Below are 18450 nucleotides of genomic sequence, written 5' to 3'. Positions count from 1 at the left end.
GCGCCGTCCTGGCCGCCTGCATGACGCTTTACTGGACAGACTCTAGAGAGATGCGTGGTAAAATAAGAAATGGAGGGAGAAAAAGAAAAGAAAGGGGGAGGAAGGATGGTACCGAAGACGGTATTTTCTGGACCTTCTGATCAAAAAGACCGTACATGCGATGCACAGTAGGCGCTTCGCTTTAATTAGGGGAACCGATCCGTTCTGCATCGTATGAATTGGTCGAAGGATCAGTGCGCCGATCTTGAAACTCGGAAGAAGACTCCAGCCCTTCTGCGTCCGATGCCGGGTCGTACGAAAAGGACGCCCTGCATCTCGCTTTTCACTATCAATCGTCAACCAGCAATCAGATGGAAGCTCGACATCGAACGTATCAACGGCCACCACCTCCCGTGTGCTTCTCGCACTGACCTTGGGCATTCGCTGGAGGCTCAAGTGGAGGGCCCTAAATTTTTAGTTTCTCGTCGCTTTGGTATCAAATGACCTCAGCCTTTCGACGACCGCAAAGAGGTGATCGTGTCATCAACGAACCCCTTTGACTCATGGGACTAGTACCGTGCGATATCCATATTAGAGTTGGCCATCCGAGATATCCAGAAAAGGCCTCACCTCCTCCCGGAGTAGGCAAAATTACGGCCTCCCGTCGACCTTCCCACTTAACCCGCCTGCCTCTCCCGCTGTCAATGTCGAGTCACACCGCTTTCCAGGCTCCATCCCGATGAATCGAATCATCACACCACATTTTGTTCCTTCCACCCCTCCTCAGACATATTAACGTCATTCGACCCATGGTTCCAATCCACCCCCCTATTTTTCCTCACCCGCGCGCTTTCTCTGTCTCTCTCCTCCGTAGCAACGTCCTCTCTCCATCCAGCGGCCCACGTTCTTGTGATCGCCCCGGGCACCCTCGATCTTCTCAACGGTATTGGTCCGTCGTGCGGGTGCGATGAGTAAAATGACGTCCATGGGCCCTCGGTTTGTGTGGTGATGAGGCGTGACCGAAGCCTCGTCGATAAACCACCACACAAAACGGTTGGTTCGTCGCAACGAGGGTTACCCAGGTGAGGCCAGTAACATCTCAGATTCGAGCGGGATGTTTCAAACCACAATACACATGCCTTGCTTTTATTTGATTTTATTTTCCTTTTCTTTTTCTTTTTCGGAACATTGCCGTCGCCAAACCAAACACCCTCTTTTCTTCATTATCTCATTTTTCCTCTTTCATCTCCTGCCCCTCCTCCTTTCGGGACCCTTTTTTTTTCTCGTCCCGTTATCTATACAGGGCTGGTTACCATTACAAGGCGAACCGAACCATACCGAAAGTCTAGACGGGCATTATCTCCTCCGTACATACGTAGTTATGTAGTATACAACCTACATGTAGGACATTGACTCACAGGTTCCCGGAAACGTACAAAGGCCAGACAAGATATGCATGGCTTTCGATCTCCATGCGCATTCCTTATGCCAGGAGTAAGAAGATACTAGAAAACTCTACCTTGGCAGAACTCTACCTTGGCAGCTAATATCAAACCCGTTGATTCGATATGCCGAGCGACGCAAGGGGAGCTGAGAAAAACCAAAACAACCCAATCCAGTTCCTCCGTCCGGTCCAGTTCAGTCCAACTTGTCCGGACGCAAGTAAAGGCCTGGAGGACCGTTTTTCCCATTCCCCTAACCTCTCCCCAAGGTTCCTGTTTTTGTGCAATCTTGGCACAGTCGTGTCTCACACCTTTCCGGACGGCGGGGGCAAGGGGGTAGGAACCCAAGATTATTGTTTACGCTGTGCAGAGTAGGGAGGAGAGAAGGAGGAGGATGGTTCTTGGCGAAAAGGCTGTTTGGAGTTAGTAGTTCTTGAACCGAGTGATGCTGCAGGAAGGAATGGTTACGCCCGTATGTGTGGTCACGATGGGTTTGGGAGAAAGTCAAGACATCGACCAACGACAATCGTGGATCGTGATACGTGAAAGGGACTACTACGGAGAAAAAAAAAATCAGATATGGAGATGGAGATGGGTCCTCCTCCGGAGAATGATGGCATCGGTGATGCGCATGATTGTCGGTCTACGGAGTATGACATCTGATCTACGAGTTAGTGCGGGTGTTCACGGGCTAGGATGAGATACTACTGTGTGTCAAATCCATCGAAGAGGCGAAGATGAGATGGAAAATGATGGAATTGTTGACCGTATTTTGGCCTAGGCGACGACATTGCCCACGGACAAGTGGAACTGGGGATCTGACGACTGGCGAGGTTTGCGTTGAAAAAGAGGAAGGGAAAAAAGGAAAAATAAAAGACGAAGTCTCCACTGCAGTCAACCGCTCGAATGATCAGCGGTGGATCCGCAAGGTTGGTCGCTGCTGGGCCAATCAAGGCAGACATGTGTCCTTTTTTTTGTCATCCCGCGTGAGTACATTGTATACTTCCATCGGTTGGTCACGTCCAGCGTACAGAGCAGGGCGATAGATGCTCTGGAGGTACAGTACGGACGATGGCAAAAATGTCCTCAACAGCCCGCCAAGAAAGGTTTGGCCCGGCACACGGACCAAAATCACCGATCGTCATGCATCCGGCAGAATGTGGAAGAACATGGCCCGGGTGAGATCACAAGTTGGGGTAGGAGTTGTGGTTTCAGCGAGAGCAGGGCCGATTGATCCTTCTCGAGGACTCGAGTGCTCGAGTCTCAAAGACGAGACGGCTCAATCTTCGTCTCGTTAGCTCGCATGCAGGGCTCTGGATCTGGAACTCGACCGTTCAGTCGTCGTTCAGTCGTAGGATTGCGAGTATGTACTCCCTCCAATATTTACTATCAGCGTACCACGACCGAGTCATGTCTGGTTGAACGTTAACAACGGTCCCAAGGTTCAGGCCGGATGATGAAACGAGCGGCTATCGCGCAAACAAAAAGGCAAAATTCGCCTCCAGGCTCGTCATTTACATTGCCTCTTCCGTCGGCTTGGCTCTGATAGCGGTGGAGTTTACATTGTTATCGTTACAGAAGGGAGCGTCGACCCATGGACAGGAAACTTGATGTTTTTCGATGGCGATATGGAGACATACACACCCTCAAAAAAAAGCAAATCTGCGCTCGGTCGGACAGGTCAGTCGGTCGGTCTCTTTGTTGCGTTTTTTTTTTCTTTTCTTTTTCCGCAAGCCGTGGCATGATGAGGTGCTTGACAGGATCCGGGCTAAATCCAATCCATAGTTATGTGTAATAAACTAGTGATGCAGGAGGTCAATTAGTCCGGGATGACCCCAAGAACGCCAACCTCGTCGGTCGGAATGATTTGACGGACGCAAAGACCAACTTGCGACTATCAGTGATGAGCTGCAAATCATTGTTCGCCTCTGTCTGTCCTTCTCCCAGCCCCTCTACGGAGGAGCTCAGCAGATACTCGCATTGGAGTGGATCCGGCCAATTTATTAGTTACTGCCAGTCACCACGAGGGATTCTGGAGTGATTCCAGCGCCCGCCGGCGGGAGAAACCACTGCATGTATTTGGGCTAGCTCGTCGAGTGCGCCGGCCAAACTATCCGAATCCTGTGCGGTGGAATGGGACTCTGGATGTAACCCTTCTATCGGGGCGATTGCACGGATTATATGGCGACTTCTTTTTACCCCGCAATGCTTGATACTATAAGAGGCTTGGTCGCGGTCACCGCCCTTCCAATCACCCTCCCTTGTCCGTCGGCTCAGCCTTTATCTCCTCCGTGGAAGGTCGTACAGACTACTGGTTTAATATCGGGGGAATTGAGATTTGGCCCGCTAATGTCGCCCAGGTGCCTGCGGGTGAGGACGGCTCTCGTTCCGGGTGGTGGGCGGCACTATCTCACTCCGGACTCGTGTCCTGAAGGATCAGCCCCGGTCTGAAGGTACAGTACATACGTCCGATGTGCAGGACCCTCTCAGTATGGGCCGGTCATCGGATGCAGCAGGGACTGGAGCAGAAAACGTCGCGGAATCTCATGCGTAGTCCTGCTTACGACGGGTCTGTCTATCTCGGATGCCACCCATCGACAGTCCGCAGACAGACACACCGAACGGAGTGTTTTCCAGCTGATCCCTTGTGCGTGCACAATACACATTCCCATGCCCCCCGGATTTTGGAAGCGACGCGTATGTACGGTACATCATCTGCTGTTATGTAATGCCCTTCGTGGCGCACCGTATCCGATGATCATGGGTCATCTGGGCAAGGATGTGCAAGCTTCCCTCTCTGCAATGTCGATCTATCAATCCCACGGACCATTCAGGGCAACTCTTGGGGGCAGATGGTAACAGAACCGATCGGATTGACGGAGCGAGAGAGGGTGGGTGGTACTGAAAGGGGGATTTGCTCAGATCGTTGCAAAATTGGGTTTCGTATCAGGTGCAGATGAGAGAGTGAAAATCTCTGAGGCAATGTGATAGACCACAGCCGGGATGCAAAGTCATGCAGTATGGTCTGATTCGACCCGACCTGGCCACTGCGGATGCAGGTTACCTGCATTGTATCGTCTATGGGACTGGATTCTGTTGAGATTGATGTGGGGAGGGGGTGAGAGACTGTGTTAGAGAACGGAAATGAGAAGGGATGAAACCTTCAACGGTTGAACCCCTTGATGACAGGCACCATGATCGTATTTGGTCCGGTTGAAGAGGAGATTAAACCCATGTCGGACAGGACCCATGGTTCTTCCCTCTCGGACCGTTTTGGTCAAGGCGGGGTCGAGCCACGGCTTCCCCCATCGGGACTGGCGGCTTGGCACTTTGTTGCCTTGGCGCCTGATCCGATTACCTCAGCACAAGCCACTGTGGCTGAATGCGGTGTGGTGGTGTGGCGGTGTGACAGTCTGACGTCGATGTCATTTCATCATTGCCTGGCAGGATCCCTTCCCTGTCGCCCATCCTCTGATTCCCCTAGGTTTTCTCATCATGAATGATCCCCAACAATGACATCGGCGGACAAGTCGGCAACGGGGAAGATCTATGATCCCAGCTCTCTGCCGGATTACGACCGCCAGTTTATTGATCCCGACGACCTGCGGCAATTCGAGAATGCGCTGAATGGCAACGAGGCTGACCCGCTGGTCGCTCTCAACGACTGGCGCCCCATCTACCAACGTGTCCGGAAGAGTAGAGGCCGACGGGGCAAACCAAGACGCAGCAAGGATGAGACGCGAGAGGGGGTGCTGTACACTGTGTTGAAGTGGCCCTTTCTCTTCATCGTGTTTGGCTGGATCATCTTTCTGGGGTTCGGCTACACCTTGACCCGCCTGTACATCTTCCTATATGAACAATGGGTGTCCTGGAGAGGCAAGAGGGAATCGCTTCGCCGGCAGCTGTCGGCGCAGACGAACTACGGCGATTGGTTGAACGCTGCACAGGCCCTCGATGATCATCTCGGGAACCAAGCGTGGAAGGAAATAGACGAATATGCATACTACGACCATCTCACGATAAACAAACTGGTTACACAGCTGAAGAGCGTGAGGAGTTTGGTTGAACAAGAACGCAAGGAGGATGGTTCTGGTTCGACCGAGACGACCGCCGTGGAGGAGTTGTGCACGCTGCTGGAGGCGTGCGTCAAGAACAACTTCGCCGGTGTCGAGAACCCGCGACTTTACAGCGAGTCCTACTCAGGAACCAAAGATCTGGTCCAAGAATACATCGACGAAGTGAAGACATGCATTGATTTGGTTGCAGGTAACAAGCAAATCAGCAGCGAAGACAAGTTTCATCATTTTAGACATTTGGATACCAATTTTGGGCGTACCGCCCTCTGCTTGTCCGGGGGTGCCACTTTTGCATATTATCATTTTGGCGTTGTCAGAGCGCTTTTGGATAACGGTGTGCTGCCTCAGATAATCACCGGGACCTCGGGCGGCGCTCTGGTCGCCGCCCTGGTGGCTACTAGAACCGACGAGGAACTGAAGGAGCTGCTTGTGCCTGCCTTGGCTCATCGCATAAAGGCCTGTCATGAAGGGTTCACGACGTGGTTGTGGCGTTGGTGGCGGACCGGTGCCCGTTTCGATGCCGTCGACTGGGCGCGTGAGGGTAGCTGGTTCTGCAGAGGCTCGACCACATTTCGCGAGGCCTACGAACGAACGGGACGGATCCTGAATGTATCGTGTGTGCCATCCGACCCTCATTCGCCTACCATTCTAGCAAACTATCTCACTTCCCCGGACTGTGTCATATGGAGCGCCATGCTTGCCTCTGCAGCAGTTCCCGGGATCTTGAACCCCGTCGTTCTTATGACGAAAAAGCGCGATGGCACACTCGCTCCCTACTCGTTCGGTCACAAGTGGAAGGATGGCAGCTTGCGGACGGATATTCCCGTCAAGGCACTGAACCTACACTTCAATGTCAATTTTACAATCGTCTCGCAAGTAAGTCTTGAATGCCTTTTCTCTAGCACCCTGATTCTAACGTGCCGTCCAGGTCAACCCTCACATCAACCTTTTCTTCTTCAATTCTCGAGGAACGGTCGGTCGGCCCGTCACTCATCGCAAAGGTCGCGGATGGCGTGGAGGATTTCTCGGATCCGCCATCGAACAATACATCAAGCTAGACATGAACAAATGGCTCCGAGTCCTCCGCCATCTCGAGCTCCTGCCCCGACCCCTGGGCCAAGACTGGAGTGAGATCTGGCTCCAAAAGTTCAGTGGCACCGTCACCATCTGGCCCAAGACCATAGCCTCCGACTTCTACTACATCCTCTCGGACCCTAGCCCCGAGCGCCTGGACCGCATGCTCCGCGTCGGCCAACTCAGCGCCTTCCCAAAGATCCAGTTCGCCAAGAACCGACTCAAGATCGAAACCGCCATCACTGCCGGTCTCAAGGAATTTGCTCCCGCCGGCGCAGCAGGTCGCGTTGTATCTCCTCGCCGTCGCCGCCGCCCTGTCGACAGTATCTCTTCGCGCCTCGATGGCTCTCTAGCCGAGGACCAGGACCAATCTGACTACTACAAAGATGATCCACAGCAGTTCGTCCTCGATGCCTCGGACCACTCGAGCGCAGACCCAGGCTCGTCTGTCGCTTCCTCTCGTGACTCGTCCCGGCTTGATACCCATCGTCATAACTCCAACAATATCTTCCAGGAAATGAGGCGGCAGTCGGCGGTCTTCTTCGATGACTCCGATATGTATGCTGAGGATGATATGCGGAAGATGCAGTGAGGTTTTCCTCGTTCTATTCTTATAATCCTTATCGCTGCCTTATTGTTAGCCAGACTTGTAATTATGATGATTGGGCTAAGTCGGTAACTGGTTGGTTGAATCGCCGTGGCATACACTTGCTAGAGTGGGTAAGGTTGCTCCGATATATACCTCGGAGACGGCTGTTTGCATCGGTTACTTGCTTATTTTTCTGTACATTATTAGTATTGTTACACTGTTTTGCACATTAGGATACCTTTATCTTTTGAGCCGCAAATACAAGCGAAGCCATATAATATATATCTAGTCACATCAAGCTGTGTTATATATTTGACCATCCACTGATCACATATCCTTCCTAATTGAAGTATAACGATCGATCATAGTCATTATATCAATACTGCAGGACAGGGGAATAAATATAGTGACAAAAATGAAATGTCCCCGATATAGAAATTGAACACCATGATTCCAGACGCTGCCTATATATAGCCCGATATCATGATAATTCCACCCACCACTATTACTAACTCAAGCAACCTCACGAGCACATCATAGCTGAGTCTGGTTCGTTCTTCGAGCCCATATATATATATACCACTCTTAGTTCAGATAGCGCTACTGAGTATCAGATCCAGTGGACAAAAATTGATATGACCTAGCAGTCAGTTTATCTGCGATGGAGTGAAATGCATTGTCCCAGCGAAAACATAGCAGGATAGAAGTCTCATGATCTTGTTGCATGCTTTTATAGCTGGATATCTTATTGACTGCTCAAGACAACAGACTGTTTGAATGTTACAAGACAGAAAATTCAAACAACCAAAAAAATATTCGAACACATAAAAAACACATGTTGGACTCCCATGGTCGGGATCATTCATCAATTATTCAATAATGTACTCAGCATTAACATCCATCTTGAAGACTTTCAATCCATCAATCCGTCATAACCGTTTTCCTTGACATCACAATCATTTGAGACACAACCGGGTCTCCCAAACATGCATGTCCAAGACCAAGAGAAGAGAAAAGAACGTGTAAATGGAAACAAAATGAGAACATGAAGAGACAGAACGAACTGATCGGGAAAATATCCTTCGAGCGCAGTTCATCTGGAAGAAAAAGAGGAAACATCAGACAGATACATACACAAAAACACAAAGGGTCAGTTATTCATCCAAATGTAATAGGTGGCCAAACCAAGTCGCGAATCGGTTAATAGATAAACACTCTCCCCATAAATCCGTAAATAAGGACGTTTTGGCTTTTTTGATAGGAGAACAAATCGGATCCTGCCACTTTTGCCCAATCTCAATCTAGTCAAATTAATGCGTAGACAGAATTTTGTTTGCTGTAAGAAACGAAGAAGTAATAGAGGTGAGCACCTCCATTATGCGATGTTGTCCAGCTTGCCATCAGTCTTGGCTTCTCTGACCTGCTCAAAGACCTGTTGATTCTATAGTTAGCAGGGATAATTCCAGTTCTATATGTTGCGTTCTCACGTACCTTGAGCATCTTGTTTCTGGCGCCCAGTGCGTTGACTCCGCGCTGCTCCAGTGCCTTATCGTCGAGCTCGACCAAATCAGTCCATTTCAGGTCCTTCAGGTTCTCCGTGTACTTGTGCAGACGGAGAGACCGCAGCCAGCTGGGAATGTCCTTCAGCAGGCTGGGGTCAGTCGGATCCTCTGGCGGCTTGGAGCTGCCACGGCGACCACGCGGGGATCGACCCCGGGTGACCTCCGAGTGGTCCGAGAGATAGCCTTCGTGACCACCCAGTCCAAACTGTCCCATTCCGAGAGTACTTAGTCCGTTGCCCATCAGAGGGTTGTTGGGGTCATAAGCCGCCAAGAACCCGTTGTTCTGCGGAGACGTGAATCCCATCGGTCCCAGCGAGCCACCTTGCATGGCGATGCCGGGGGAGGTCGGACGCGAACGTCGGCCAGCCATAGCGGCCTGCTGCTGCGCCTGCAAAGCAGCCAATTGCTGGGGGTTGAGAAGTTGGCCCGCAACGAGTTGGTTCGGACCCGGGAGGCCCGGGCTGGCAAGGCCACCTTGGGACATGTGGGGGTTGAGGTTGGAGTTGGCGTTGGAGTTTTTGCCCTGTCCGTCATTGGAGCGGGCACGACGGTATTTGCGAGCATCGTCCAACGCGATGCGGTTGTTCACAGTCGACAATGCGGCCAGTTTCATCGCAGTGGCATTTGCCACCATGTCGGCCTGCGAGTTCTGCTGCTGAGGCTGCTGCTGCGCCTGCTGGCCAAAAGTCGCCGTCATCGGGGTGTTGGTCATGGAAGCCCAGCTGGCATTTCCAACGTTATACGGGGACAGCAACGGCGCGTCGATGTCCGGAGCAGGGATGGTGGCAGTCTGGGTGGGCAGGGGAGAACGCAGGCTCGAGGCCTGGCTGAACTGGCCCATAGGCTGCTGACCGGAGGACGACTTGGGTCGAGCAATCGGAGGTTGAGGCTCGGCGCCTCGCTGGGCCCACGGAGATACGGGGGCCTGTCCCAGATTGTCCGTGTTGCTGTCCGGAGCAGAGATGGTAGGAGCAACGAAAGAAGTCCGGTCGCCAAAAACAGCGCTGTTCCGGTTCGAAGGAGGGGCGTTGCCGGTCTGCTGAGTGAACTCGGCCTTTTTCTTGGCAATCGCGGCGGCGGCATCGGGGAACATGGCGTTGATCGTGGAGGAGTCGAGTCCTGAGTTACGCTTGGCACCGGGAGAGGGAGGAGGACGTCCCAGCGAGTTGCGAGAACTGTCCACATTCAACTTGGCCATCGCATCATTCAAGCGATTTGACATGGCATCTGTCCGACCCAACAGAGTTAGTAACACGTTTCTTCACAGAATAGCGAAAAAAATGGAGTAGATCTCCATGCGATGCCTGACGTACCCTTTTCGCCAAAGTTAGCCGGCGATAATAATCCCGACATAGGATGGCTCTTGGACATTTGCTGGAGAACCTGGATGAAGAAGCGGATCTGCACCTGCGTGGTCTGCTGGAGCAGAGCGTACAGTGCAGCCGTTCTTTCCGCCTCGCTGAGCACGCGGAACCATTGCTCAATGGCACTCAGCTCGTCCTTGAAGTCCTGATCCAAGGTGGCAGCGGCCATTTCCTCCAGTGTAGTTTCGTACTGATCGATGTCGGCCAGCCACTGCTGGGCCGCACGATCCAAGGGGTCCTCCGCGTTGTTGGGAGTCTGCGACTGCTGATGATTATAATACACCTCCGACGCCGGGCGGATGCTTCGAGAAGAGAGAGGGGACGGAAAGCCCGACATATCGGCGGAGGCTCGCAGTTGGTGCGATCCGAGGTTCCGAGACGAGGAAGGAGGACGGAGAGTCGACTTGGAGGCTTCCGGGGTGCTGTTGCGGTTTCCAATAATATGGCTAGCCATGGAGAGCAAGGAGTGAAGATGGGTTATTCGGACAGAGAGGGGGTCGAGAGAAGGCGCTTCGGACGATTGCTTTACACAAGGCTTCGATGTACAATAGATACAGAAAGAGAAATATTACTGCAAAGCACCTGCAGCACCGGCTGAGTTTGCGTATAAAACGAGGCGAGCCTTGATCCGAGAGAGGACACTCTTGTCGTGGACGAGACGGTCGAAGGGCCGTTCGAGATGGCAGGAAACCAAGACCGAACAGGGGAAACGTGTCTCTCTAAGGACGGAGACAGAAATTTCCTCCCTTGGTGTTGTTTTTTTTTGCGAGGATGTGGAAAGGAAACCAACGCGCAACGGCTCTAGGCAATTGACGATTGGGGCACAGACCAGTCCAGTGGCTGCACTACCTGGATCGAGAATCTGGAAAAAGATTCGAACCGAAGGAGCATCAAACGATTTTTCGTTGTCGAAGAGGTAGTGGATTCAAGTGGACAGAGCGGAGCGACAACGGATATATTAGGGAAATTGTGGGTTCTGGCCTCTTTTTTTTTTTTCTTTTTCTTTTGATCTTCTTTAACTTTCTCTAAAACGAAAGGATGTCAAGGGTCAACTGCAGTAGTGTGTCAAACACAGCAAGCAGGAGTCTTGAGCATCAAAAAACAGAAAGAAAGGAAAGTAAGAAAAGGGCAGGACGGAAGAGATGACGGGGGGATGGAAGGCGAGGGAAGAGGAAGAGAAGAAGAGGAGAGCGAGGCGAAGGGAAGGGAAAGAGTGGGAAGCGAAAGGACGCTTTGCCGTTTGGGTGCTGCAGGTCACTGGACTGGCGCTTTTTCTCGCCGCGGCTTTTGTCTTCTCTTCTCTTCTCTCCCGTCCTTCTCAGTGTTGGCTGGGTTACGCCAGTTCGTGCGATCGCTGAATTGCCCTCTGTCGACTTTTTATTGCGGTCTACTCGGGGACTTTTTTTGAATTCTCCCTCTGATCCTGCGACTCGGTTCAATCTGACAGCTGGAACATATCCTGTCGAGCTTCTCGCCCTGCAGCGGTCGCGTTAGCCTAGTGTCGGCTGGGCGCTTATTAAGAGGTTCTATGAATAACTAAACGTACATTTGCCTGCCTTTTTTCTTTTCTTTTCTTCTTTTGTTTTTTTCTGTTCTTCTTGTCGTTGCTGTTAAAACAATGGAACCATTTTCTAATCCATGCCCATAGACATTGTCTACTTTCGAGGGATGTCTAGTGTTATTTCAACCCCAGCGCCACACTAGTCAGCTTGCGCCGTAATTCCCCAAAATCTCCGTTTCCATGTATTGGTGGACACGAGAAAGATTGCGCAACGTCATTGATACCGGTGGATGATTCCATATCCCCCTCAGACTCAGAAAAAAAAATGGACTATCCCGACCCAGATCATCTGGATCCTCATTATCCCTCCGAGGAGCAGGCTTATCCTGACCTCGATGAATCCATCCATTATCCATGGCAAGGAGCCCAGCAACCGGCGCAGGCCGAGGCTTCTCTCCATTCGGTGATTGATCCCCGTCTTTACAAAGACTTATTTTCCGCGAGTGCCTCGCAGCTCCCAGATCAATCGCTCGACGAGGATGACGAGATTCATCAATATGCTGAAGAAGCGTATCCTCATCTTGATGACTCAGATGAAGACGGCAATTATGAATATTCCTCGCAGGAGAGTTCAGAGTATGTCTTCCTCACACCTGCTTTTTTTTTTTTCCTTATCGTGTTTGGCTGACGGTCAACATAGGGAAGAGGGGTTATCTGATGGGCCGGAAGAAGGGGACGATGACTCGGATCCTGGAAGACGACGCCGTCGGCGGCGAGGCACCGGACCATTTTCTGGTCGGTACGGTGCAAGAGGCGGTAAAGGCATCAAAAGAGGGCCCCGCAAACCCCTGGAACCCAGTCCGGAATTTAAGATGCTTCATTCCGAGGCGACCGCAGCATTCATTGACGGTGACTATGATCGGGCCGTTGTTCTGACCAAGCAGGCGATTCAAATCAATCCAGAGATGTTTGCTGCCCATTCTTTGCTGTCAGAGATCTTCCTGGCGCAGGGCCAAAAAGACAAGGCGTTGACGGCACTGTTCAGTGGTGCCCACACACGTCCTAGGGATCCTACAGTCTGGGCGAAAGTCGCAAAGATGATCCTGGATCGGGCTGGAGAGGAGCGGTTCATGGCACTAAACGACGTCATCTACTGCTATAGCCGTGTTCTCGAGATCAACCCTAGGAACTACAACGCGCGTTTCCAGCGAGCCGCAGTGTATCGGGAGCTAGGCCACAATAAACGGGCTGCCACAGAATACGAAAGAATCCTCAGAGATCTCCCTCATAATATCAGAGCTCTTCGACATATCGCCGAAACATATATCGATAGCAACGAAGTCCAAAAAGCCGTGGATCACTGGTCCAAAAGCGTCAAATACCTGACATCCTTGGACCCAACAACGGCCCCAGAATTCTCCTGGTCCGATGCGAATATCTTTGCCGAGCTTTATGGTTATGTAGGCGAGCATGCTAAAGGATTGAAATCCCTGAAGGCGGTCTGCAGATGGCTTCTTGGGCGTAGGGGTGATAGCATGTGGGAGCGATTTGACGAGGATGACCGGGAATGGGATGCTGACGATTCTCCCCGACGTATCAAAACAAATGGATACATGCCGGGTCAGTGGCCGCGGGACTCGTACGGGCTAGGCCTTCCACTGGAACTGCGGATCAAGCTCGGGCTGTTTCGCTTAAAGATGGGATATGAGCACAAGGATGAAGCATTGGTGAGTTCACTAGAAGGACGGAGATGGTTTGGGAATGTTTTTCTTGTCTAACGCATTCGGACAGCATCATTTTGAATGGCTAAACCCCGAAGATACTTCGGAAGGAGCCCGACTTTTTGATTATGGCGACTTGTTTCGAGAAGTTGCAGATGCAATGAAGGAAGTGGGCCTGCTTGAAGATGCTCTCCGATTCTATCTGCCTCTCCAGCAAACCAATGAACACGCGGATGTTAGTTTCTTCCTGGCCATGGGAGATTGCTGTGCGCAGTTAGAACGGTTTGACGAGGCGGAAAATTGCTTTCTCACTGTCGCGGAATATGACCCGAGAAACATCGAGTCGCGTGTACAGTTAGCAAAGCTGTACGAGAGCATTGATATGACTGAACGGGCCCTCAAATACGTTAGTGAGGCGGTGTTGCTTGGAAGACAGGAGAGCAGAAGTAATCGACGGAGAAAAGACACAAGACTCGAAAACCTGGCAATGGAATTTAAAACGGCGGAATTGGGACCAGAGGCGATGACCTTCAGGCCAATTGCGCCCCGACCTTCCGAGGAGGAGGAAGAGGAAGCGCCAGCAGGACCAGCCTTGACGACGGCTCCGACGGCTCCGACGACAAAAGAACGACCCGAGGATGGCAACAGAACGGAGAATGTCAAGTATCTCTATTCCAAACTCCTGCAGCTACAACCCCATGTGAAAGATGGTCACGTCGAAGCAATAGAGGACTGGTTGGACATTGCAGACGCTTTGTTGCGCGAGTTCCGGTCCAATCGAATCTTCTACCCAATGATCCGAGGCACCGCCTTTTTGGGTTACTCAAAAGCAGCACGAAAGAAGGCCAACAAATCTAAGAGCCGATCGTTCATTGATGAGATGCAAGAGATGGCAGGTCGTCTCCAGGAAACTTTGGGTATATTGCGTCAATCCCCATAGAACCCACCCGAAAAAAGATTGCTGACCTTCATGTTTAGGGAACGATCCTGAGGAAGACGCGCTAGGGCCAATTCCTACAGACTACCATGGTATATCTTTCGAGGAATGGCTCGATCTATTCCTTCAATATGCGCTCGTGGTGACCAGTCAGAATGAGGTCGACGAAGCATATGATATGCTTGCCGCAGCTGCCGAGGCTAGCATTTGGTACCACTCGAAGGAGAACACCCGTCAGATTCATGTCTGTTGGTTTACCTGTGCGTTACGAGCGCAAGACGAAGAAACCCTAGCGAGCGAGGCGCGCTGGTTTATCAAAGAATACCAGTTTGTCACCGACACGTATCGTCTCTTCAGCATGCTCAGTCGCCTCAGCGGGGATCCTCACCGATCCTTATTCCACTCCTCGCCTAATATGAAATTCATGCTGCGTCAGATCAAGGCCATGGACTTCACTCTACCCAAGAAAGGAGGAAATGTCCGTTCAATTAGACCCGTTCGAGAGTCAATATACCGAGAACGTGCCTCGCTCTCGACCAGAGACGATACCGGAGAAGCCATCCCGGCCGAGGAACTGGACGTCGCGCTGCTAGTGCTCTACGGGCACATTCTCTACTCGGGAAACAGTTTCGTCCCGGCCCTGAATTATTTGTTCCGCGCGTATGATCTCGACGACCAAAACCCCGCCGTACTCCTCTCTATCGGCCTTTGCTATATTCACCAGTCGCTGAAGCGCCAGTCCGAGAACAGACACTACCTCATCATGCAGGGCCTATCGTTCATGCACGAGTACCGCCGAGTCCGCGAACAAAAGGGCACCCTCTTCTCGGAGCGCCAGGAAATGGAATTCAATTTCGCTCGCGTCTGGCATATGCTTGGAATCGCCCATTTAGCTGTGGAGGGGTACGAAAAGGTCCTAACTCTGACCGAGGAGCAGAAACAGACTCAACAAACGCAGAACGGCAGCGATGTGACCATGGCGGATGTGCAGGTTTCGCAGGAGCAGGAGCATGAGCAAGAGCAGGAAAAAACCCCCTTCGTGGAGGACTTCTCGCGTGAGGCGGCTGTAGCCTTGCAGAATATTTATGCGCTTAGTGGAGATTTGAAATCGGCACAGGAGGTTACCGCCAAGTATCTGGTTATATAGAAGAACCTAGTGCTATATCTTGATCAATCGAATTCAAACGCGATGCAAGAATTCAAATGCTGTATCTTTTATCCAGGACGCCAAGCGATCTTTCTTTCTCTCCTAGATATAAAAACCACTCAATCAACAACCCAATCGCCAAAGCGGACCAAACCGAATCAGAAGAAGAAACCATAGATTCCAAATCAAATCACCCTGCAAACCGACTCCTCGCCCTCATGCGCGCCCCATATTTCCAAATAACAAACATACCCAAAATGCCGAGTGTCGAGATCGCCGCCAAAATCGTCACCCCTTTACTAATCCCCAGATCCTCATACATATACGGCGTCACCATGATAAACACCGCGGCCGTCGCCGACCTCGCAAAGTCATTCCCCGCCAGCAACGACGCCACGTACTGCGGATACGACGGCGGCAGGTAGACCAGGATGCCCTGGAAGGTGACGAAGGTGCCGCCGGCATAGAGGGCGATGCCGATGGTGGGGACGATCCAGTGGATGGACTCGCGGGCGGTCCAGGCGAACAGGAACAGGCCGATGGGCGTGAAGCAGACGGCGGGGAGGGCGGGGAAGAGGCACGCCTCGAGGTTGTTGGAGTCGACGAGGGCCTGCTGCGAGGTGGGCCGGCGGAAGAGGTAGGCAGCGTAGAGGACGGCGGCGATGACGCAGCCGATGACGATGGAGACGAAGATAAGGCTGAAGGAGAAGAGGGACATGTGGTAGGTGTTCATGTAGACGAGGTTGAAGGCCTCGAAGAAGGAGTAGTAGATGGCGTAGATGAAGGAGGTGTAGAAGCAGGTGAAGCCGATGGCGGGGTCTTTGATGCAGATCTCGATGGGGCGGGAGAGGGTTTCGCGAAGGTGCGTGGTGAAGGGGATGGGTTTGAGCTCGCTGGGGGCGAGGATGGTGCGTTTGTTGTGAGAGTTTGTGGATTGGCGGCGGAGGCGACGGGCGCGGTGTAGCAGGATAGTCTCGCCGTAGGTTTCGGGGAGGAGGAAGACCATGAGGATGCAGATGGGGGCGGCCATCATGGCGATCTCCCAGAAGGGCCAGTGCCAGGAGCGGGTGTCGACGATTTTGCTGGCGAAGAGAGGCCCGAGGGCTGGGCCGCAGTAGATGCAGCTGACCCAAGCGATGAAGGCGTAGGGGACTGAGTTCCAGGAGTAGATGTCCTGGATGGAGGCGCCGCCAGTGGCGAGGCAAGGGCTGCCGAAGAAGCCTTGGAAGAAGCGGAGCACGACGATGACAGGGAAGTTGTTGATTGTAGATAGGACGACGGAGATGATGAGAAAAATCGTGAAGGAGATGATGTAGGGTGGGTTGCGGCCGATGGAGGCGACCTCGCTTATTGGGGAGAAGATTAATGGACCTGCTCCGTCTGAGGTTGAAGGTATGTTAGACATAGACGATTTTTGTAGTGAAAGGCGTTTGGACTCACATCCGATTACGTAGAGGGCGAGCACGAGGGATACAACGTGGTGCGATGTCCCGAACTGCATTACGATGCCTTCGTAACTGGGAACGACGATGGAGGAGCCGCAGTATACCACAAAGGAGTAGACCCTGAGAAGGCCATGGTCAGAATTTATGTGCGTGGAAGTTGAATTGGGAAACGAACGATATCAAGGCTGTCACCCATGCCTTATATAAGGACGGCCAATTTTGAGGATTCTCTGGATCATCAGGGCCATCCCAATCCACCACAGTGATGTCCTCGGAGCTAGAAATGAAGTTAGTGAATGTGAAGAAACCAGGAACTCATACGACACCGACACACCTTGACTCTTCTTTGGCATACTCGATGCTAATATCATCTTCGGCCGGTGGCGAATCGGGACGAGACATGCAATACTGCACTGCCTGTCCAACGACCGTGGTATGAAGCCAGGAAGAGGGCTTCATGTTGGCTTGAGAGAGAAGACAGATGGAACACACCCAGTCGGGACTGATGAATGTTCAATGTCTCCCATATCCCTGCTTATATACTAGAGAGGCGAGTATAGAAACGAGAAACGCATGAGCCCTTGACCCAAGGAACAGGATAAGCTTGGTTCTGCGCAGTCATGGTTAACCTTGTTCATCAGGACTATAACCGGAATCGCACGTGCAGGGCAGGTTTAATTTGCCAGTCCGGTGTCGCAAAGCTAATTAGCGACATCATTGCGCCGTGCGGGGATCCGATCTCCCAATGAGCCCATCCGTGGAGATCTCCAGAGCATAATCCCAGCCTATCCAATCGGTCAAGTCCGCGGGAATGGAGACGGAGAACAAGAATCCAACATTGCGGCGACTATCGGGGACCGGGGACTTGCCCGACGGAACTGACAGACTGACAGACTGACAGAAGTGACAGATGATTGACAGGGCGAATCCACTTGAAGCCAAAACAGCGGCTGTCTACAGGTCAGATGACGGCGAGTCACATGTCTCCATGTGATCCTTTTCGGCAACAGCAAAAGTCCACTTTCTTTTCTCTTAACTTCCTTCGAGAATTCAAACCACTCCAACCTCGCCGGCTGTCCTCGATCGGTGGTTCTGCAGAAATGCCCTGGCGTCTACGCCGACCCCCCATTTACTGGAGCAAACACCATTTATCACCGAGCGGCTCTCGTCTGCCGTTCAAAGCCACCACAGTGCCACGCTGTCAATATGACGTGACACCGTGCCAACCCACACTCTGTGCCTTGAGAGGGCGTTACTACAAATCCGCTCCGACATGATTGGTGCCAACCTCGCCGCTTGCATCGGGGTTCAGTAAAACCCACTGTTCTCCGTCCGTTACTCCTGGAAACCAACTCTATGATATGCTCGCGCGACGCAATCTTGCAATGTTATAGCTGTGATGACGCTATTCATGTGGACCAGCGTACAACATCCCGAGATCGTCAAATTTATACGATTCAGGAAGTCGAAATGGAGATCGTGGCCATTGTCACGTTGCCGATGACAGGAAAGGCAAAAGCATCTCGTACGGCTCGGCTTTGGCCAATAGGTCTCTTTCCCATACATCTCATCCTGATGGTTGACACTCGCGGGGGCATTCCTGCCGAAGGAAA

The 18450-nt window shown here is 52.0% G+C and overlaps 4 protein-coding genes across 4 annotated transcripts; 2 read left to right on the top strand and 2 right to left on the bottom strand.

Annotated features, from left to right (window-relative positions):
* The first annotated feature begins 4737 nt into the window (after positions 1–4737).
* P170DRAFT_457176 (patatin-like phospholipase domain-containing protein) lies at positions 4738–7456 on the top strand. The gene is made up of 2 exons (XM_024851698.1): positions 4738–6373; positions 6426–7456. Exons 1-2 carry the CDS (start codon positions 4934–4936, stop codon positions 7161–7163), a joined length of 2178 nt encoding a protein of 725 aa, XP_024701941.1. The 5' UTR covers positions 4738–4933; the 3' UTR covers positions 7164–7456.
* Positions 7457–8535: 1079 nt separating this feature from the next.
* Positions 8536–10540, bottom strand: P170DRAFT_362565 (RNA-binding protein VTS1; the record flags this gene model as incomplete). Its single annotated transcript, XM_024844530.1, has 3 exons — positions 8536–8592; positions 8652–9949; positions 10036–10540. 3 exons carry the CDS (start codon positions 10538–10540, stop codon positions 8536–8538), a joined length of 1860 nt encoding a protein of 619 aa, XP_024701940.1.
* An 874-nt stretch (positions 10541–11414) lies between these two features.
* On the top strand, positions 11415–15433 carry P170DRAFT_411849 (TPR-like protein). The gene is made up of 5 exons (XM_024846913.1): positions 11415–11628; positions 11735–12223; positions 12288–13314; positions 13379–14225; positions 14287–15433. Exons 2-5 carry the CDS (start codon positions 11913–11915, stop codon positions 15390–15392), a joined length of 3291 nt encoding a protein of 1096 aa, XP_024701939.1. The 5' UTR covers positions 11415–11628; positions 11735–11912; the 3' UTR covers positions 15393–15433.
* Positions 15434–15528: 95 nt separating this feature from the next.
* P170DRAFT_387474 (putative benomyl/methotrexate resistance protein) lies at positions 15529–17736 on the bottom strand. The gene is made up of 4 exons (XM_024845805.1): positions 17172–17736; positions 17013–17114; positions 16833–16957; positions 15529–16772 (listed from the first exon to the last, which is right to left on the bottom strand). Exons 1-4 carry the CDS (start codon positions 17294–17296, stop codon positions 15583–15585), a joined length of 1542 nt encoding a protein of 513 aa, XP_024701938.1. The 5' UTR covers positions 17297–17736; the 3' UTR covers positions 15529–15582.
* Between the last annotated feature and the right edge of the window lie 714 nt (positions 17737–18450).

This window comes from Aspergillus steynii, assembly GCF_002849105.1.
Source record: "Aspergillus steynii IBT 23096 chromosome Unknown P170scaffold_6, whole genome shotgun sequence".
In the NCBI taxonomy this organism is placed as follows: Eukaryota; Fungi; Ascomycota; class Eurotiomycetes; order Eurotiales; family Aspergillaceae; genus Aspergillus; species Aspergillus steynii.
This window is presented reverse-complemented; position numbering and strand designations above follow the sequence as displayed.

Bases quoted from the DNA above. Each gene is read 5' to 3' on its own strand.
- P170DRAFT_457176 (XM_024851698.1), top strand. From the start codon at position 4,934: ATGACATCGGCGGACAAGTCGGCAACGGGGAAGATCTATGATCCCAGC. The intron at 6,374-6,425 runs GTAAGTCTTGAA...CGTGCCGTCCAG, and splicing joins ATTTTACAATCGTCTCGCAA to GTCAACCCTCACATCAACCT.
- P170DRAFT_411849 (XM_024846913.1), top strand. From the start codon at position 11,913: ATGGACTATCCCGACCCAGATCATCTGGATCCTCATTATCCCTCCGAG. The intron at 12,224-12,287 runs GTATGTCTTCCT...CGGTCAACATAG, and splicing joins TCCTCGCAGGAGAGTTCAGA to GGAAGAGGGGTTATCTGATG. The intron at 13,315-13,378 runs GTGAGTTCACTA...GCATTCGGACAG, and splicing joins AGCACAAGGATGAAGCATTG to CATCATTTTGAATGGCTAAA.
- P170DRAFT_387474 (XM_024845805.1), bottom strand. From the start codon at position 17,296: ATGAAGCCCTCTTCCTGGCTTCATACCACGGTCGTTGGACAGGCAGTG. The intron at 17,115-17,171 runs GTGTGTCGGTGT...CTTCATTTCTAG, and splicing joins TATGCCAAAGAAGAGTCAAG to CTCCGAGGACATCACTGTGG. The intron at 16,958-17,012 runs GTTCGTTTCCCA...TGGCCTTCTCAG, and splicing joins TGGGTGACAGCCTTGATATC to GGTCTACTCCTTTGTGGTAT.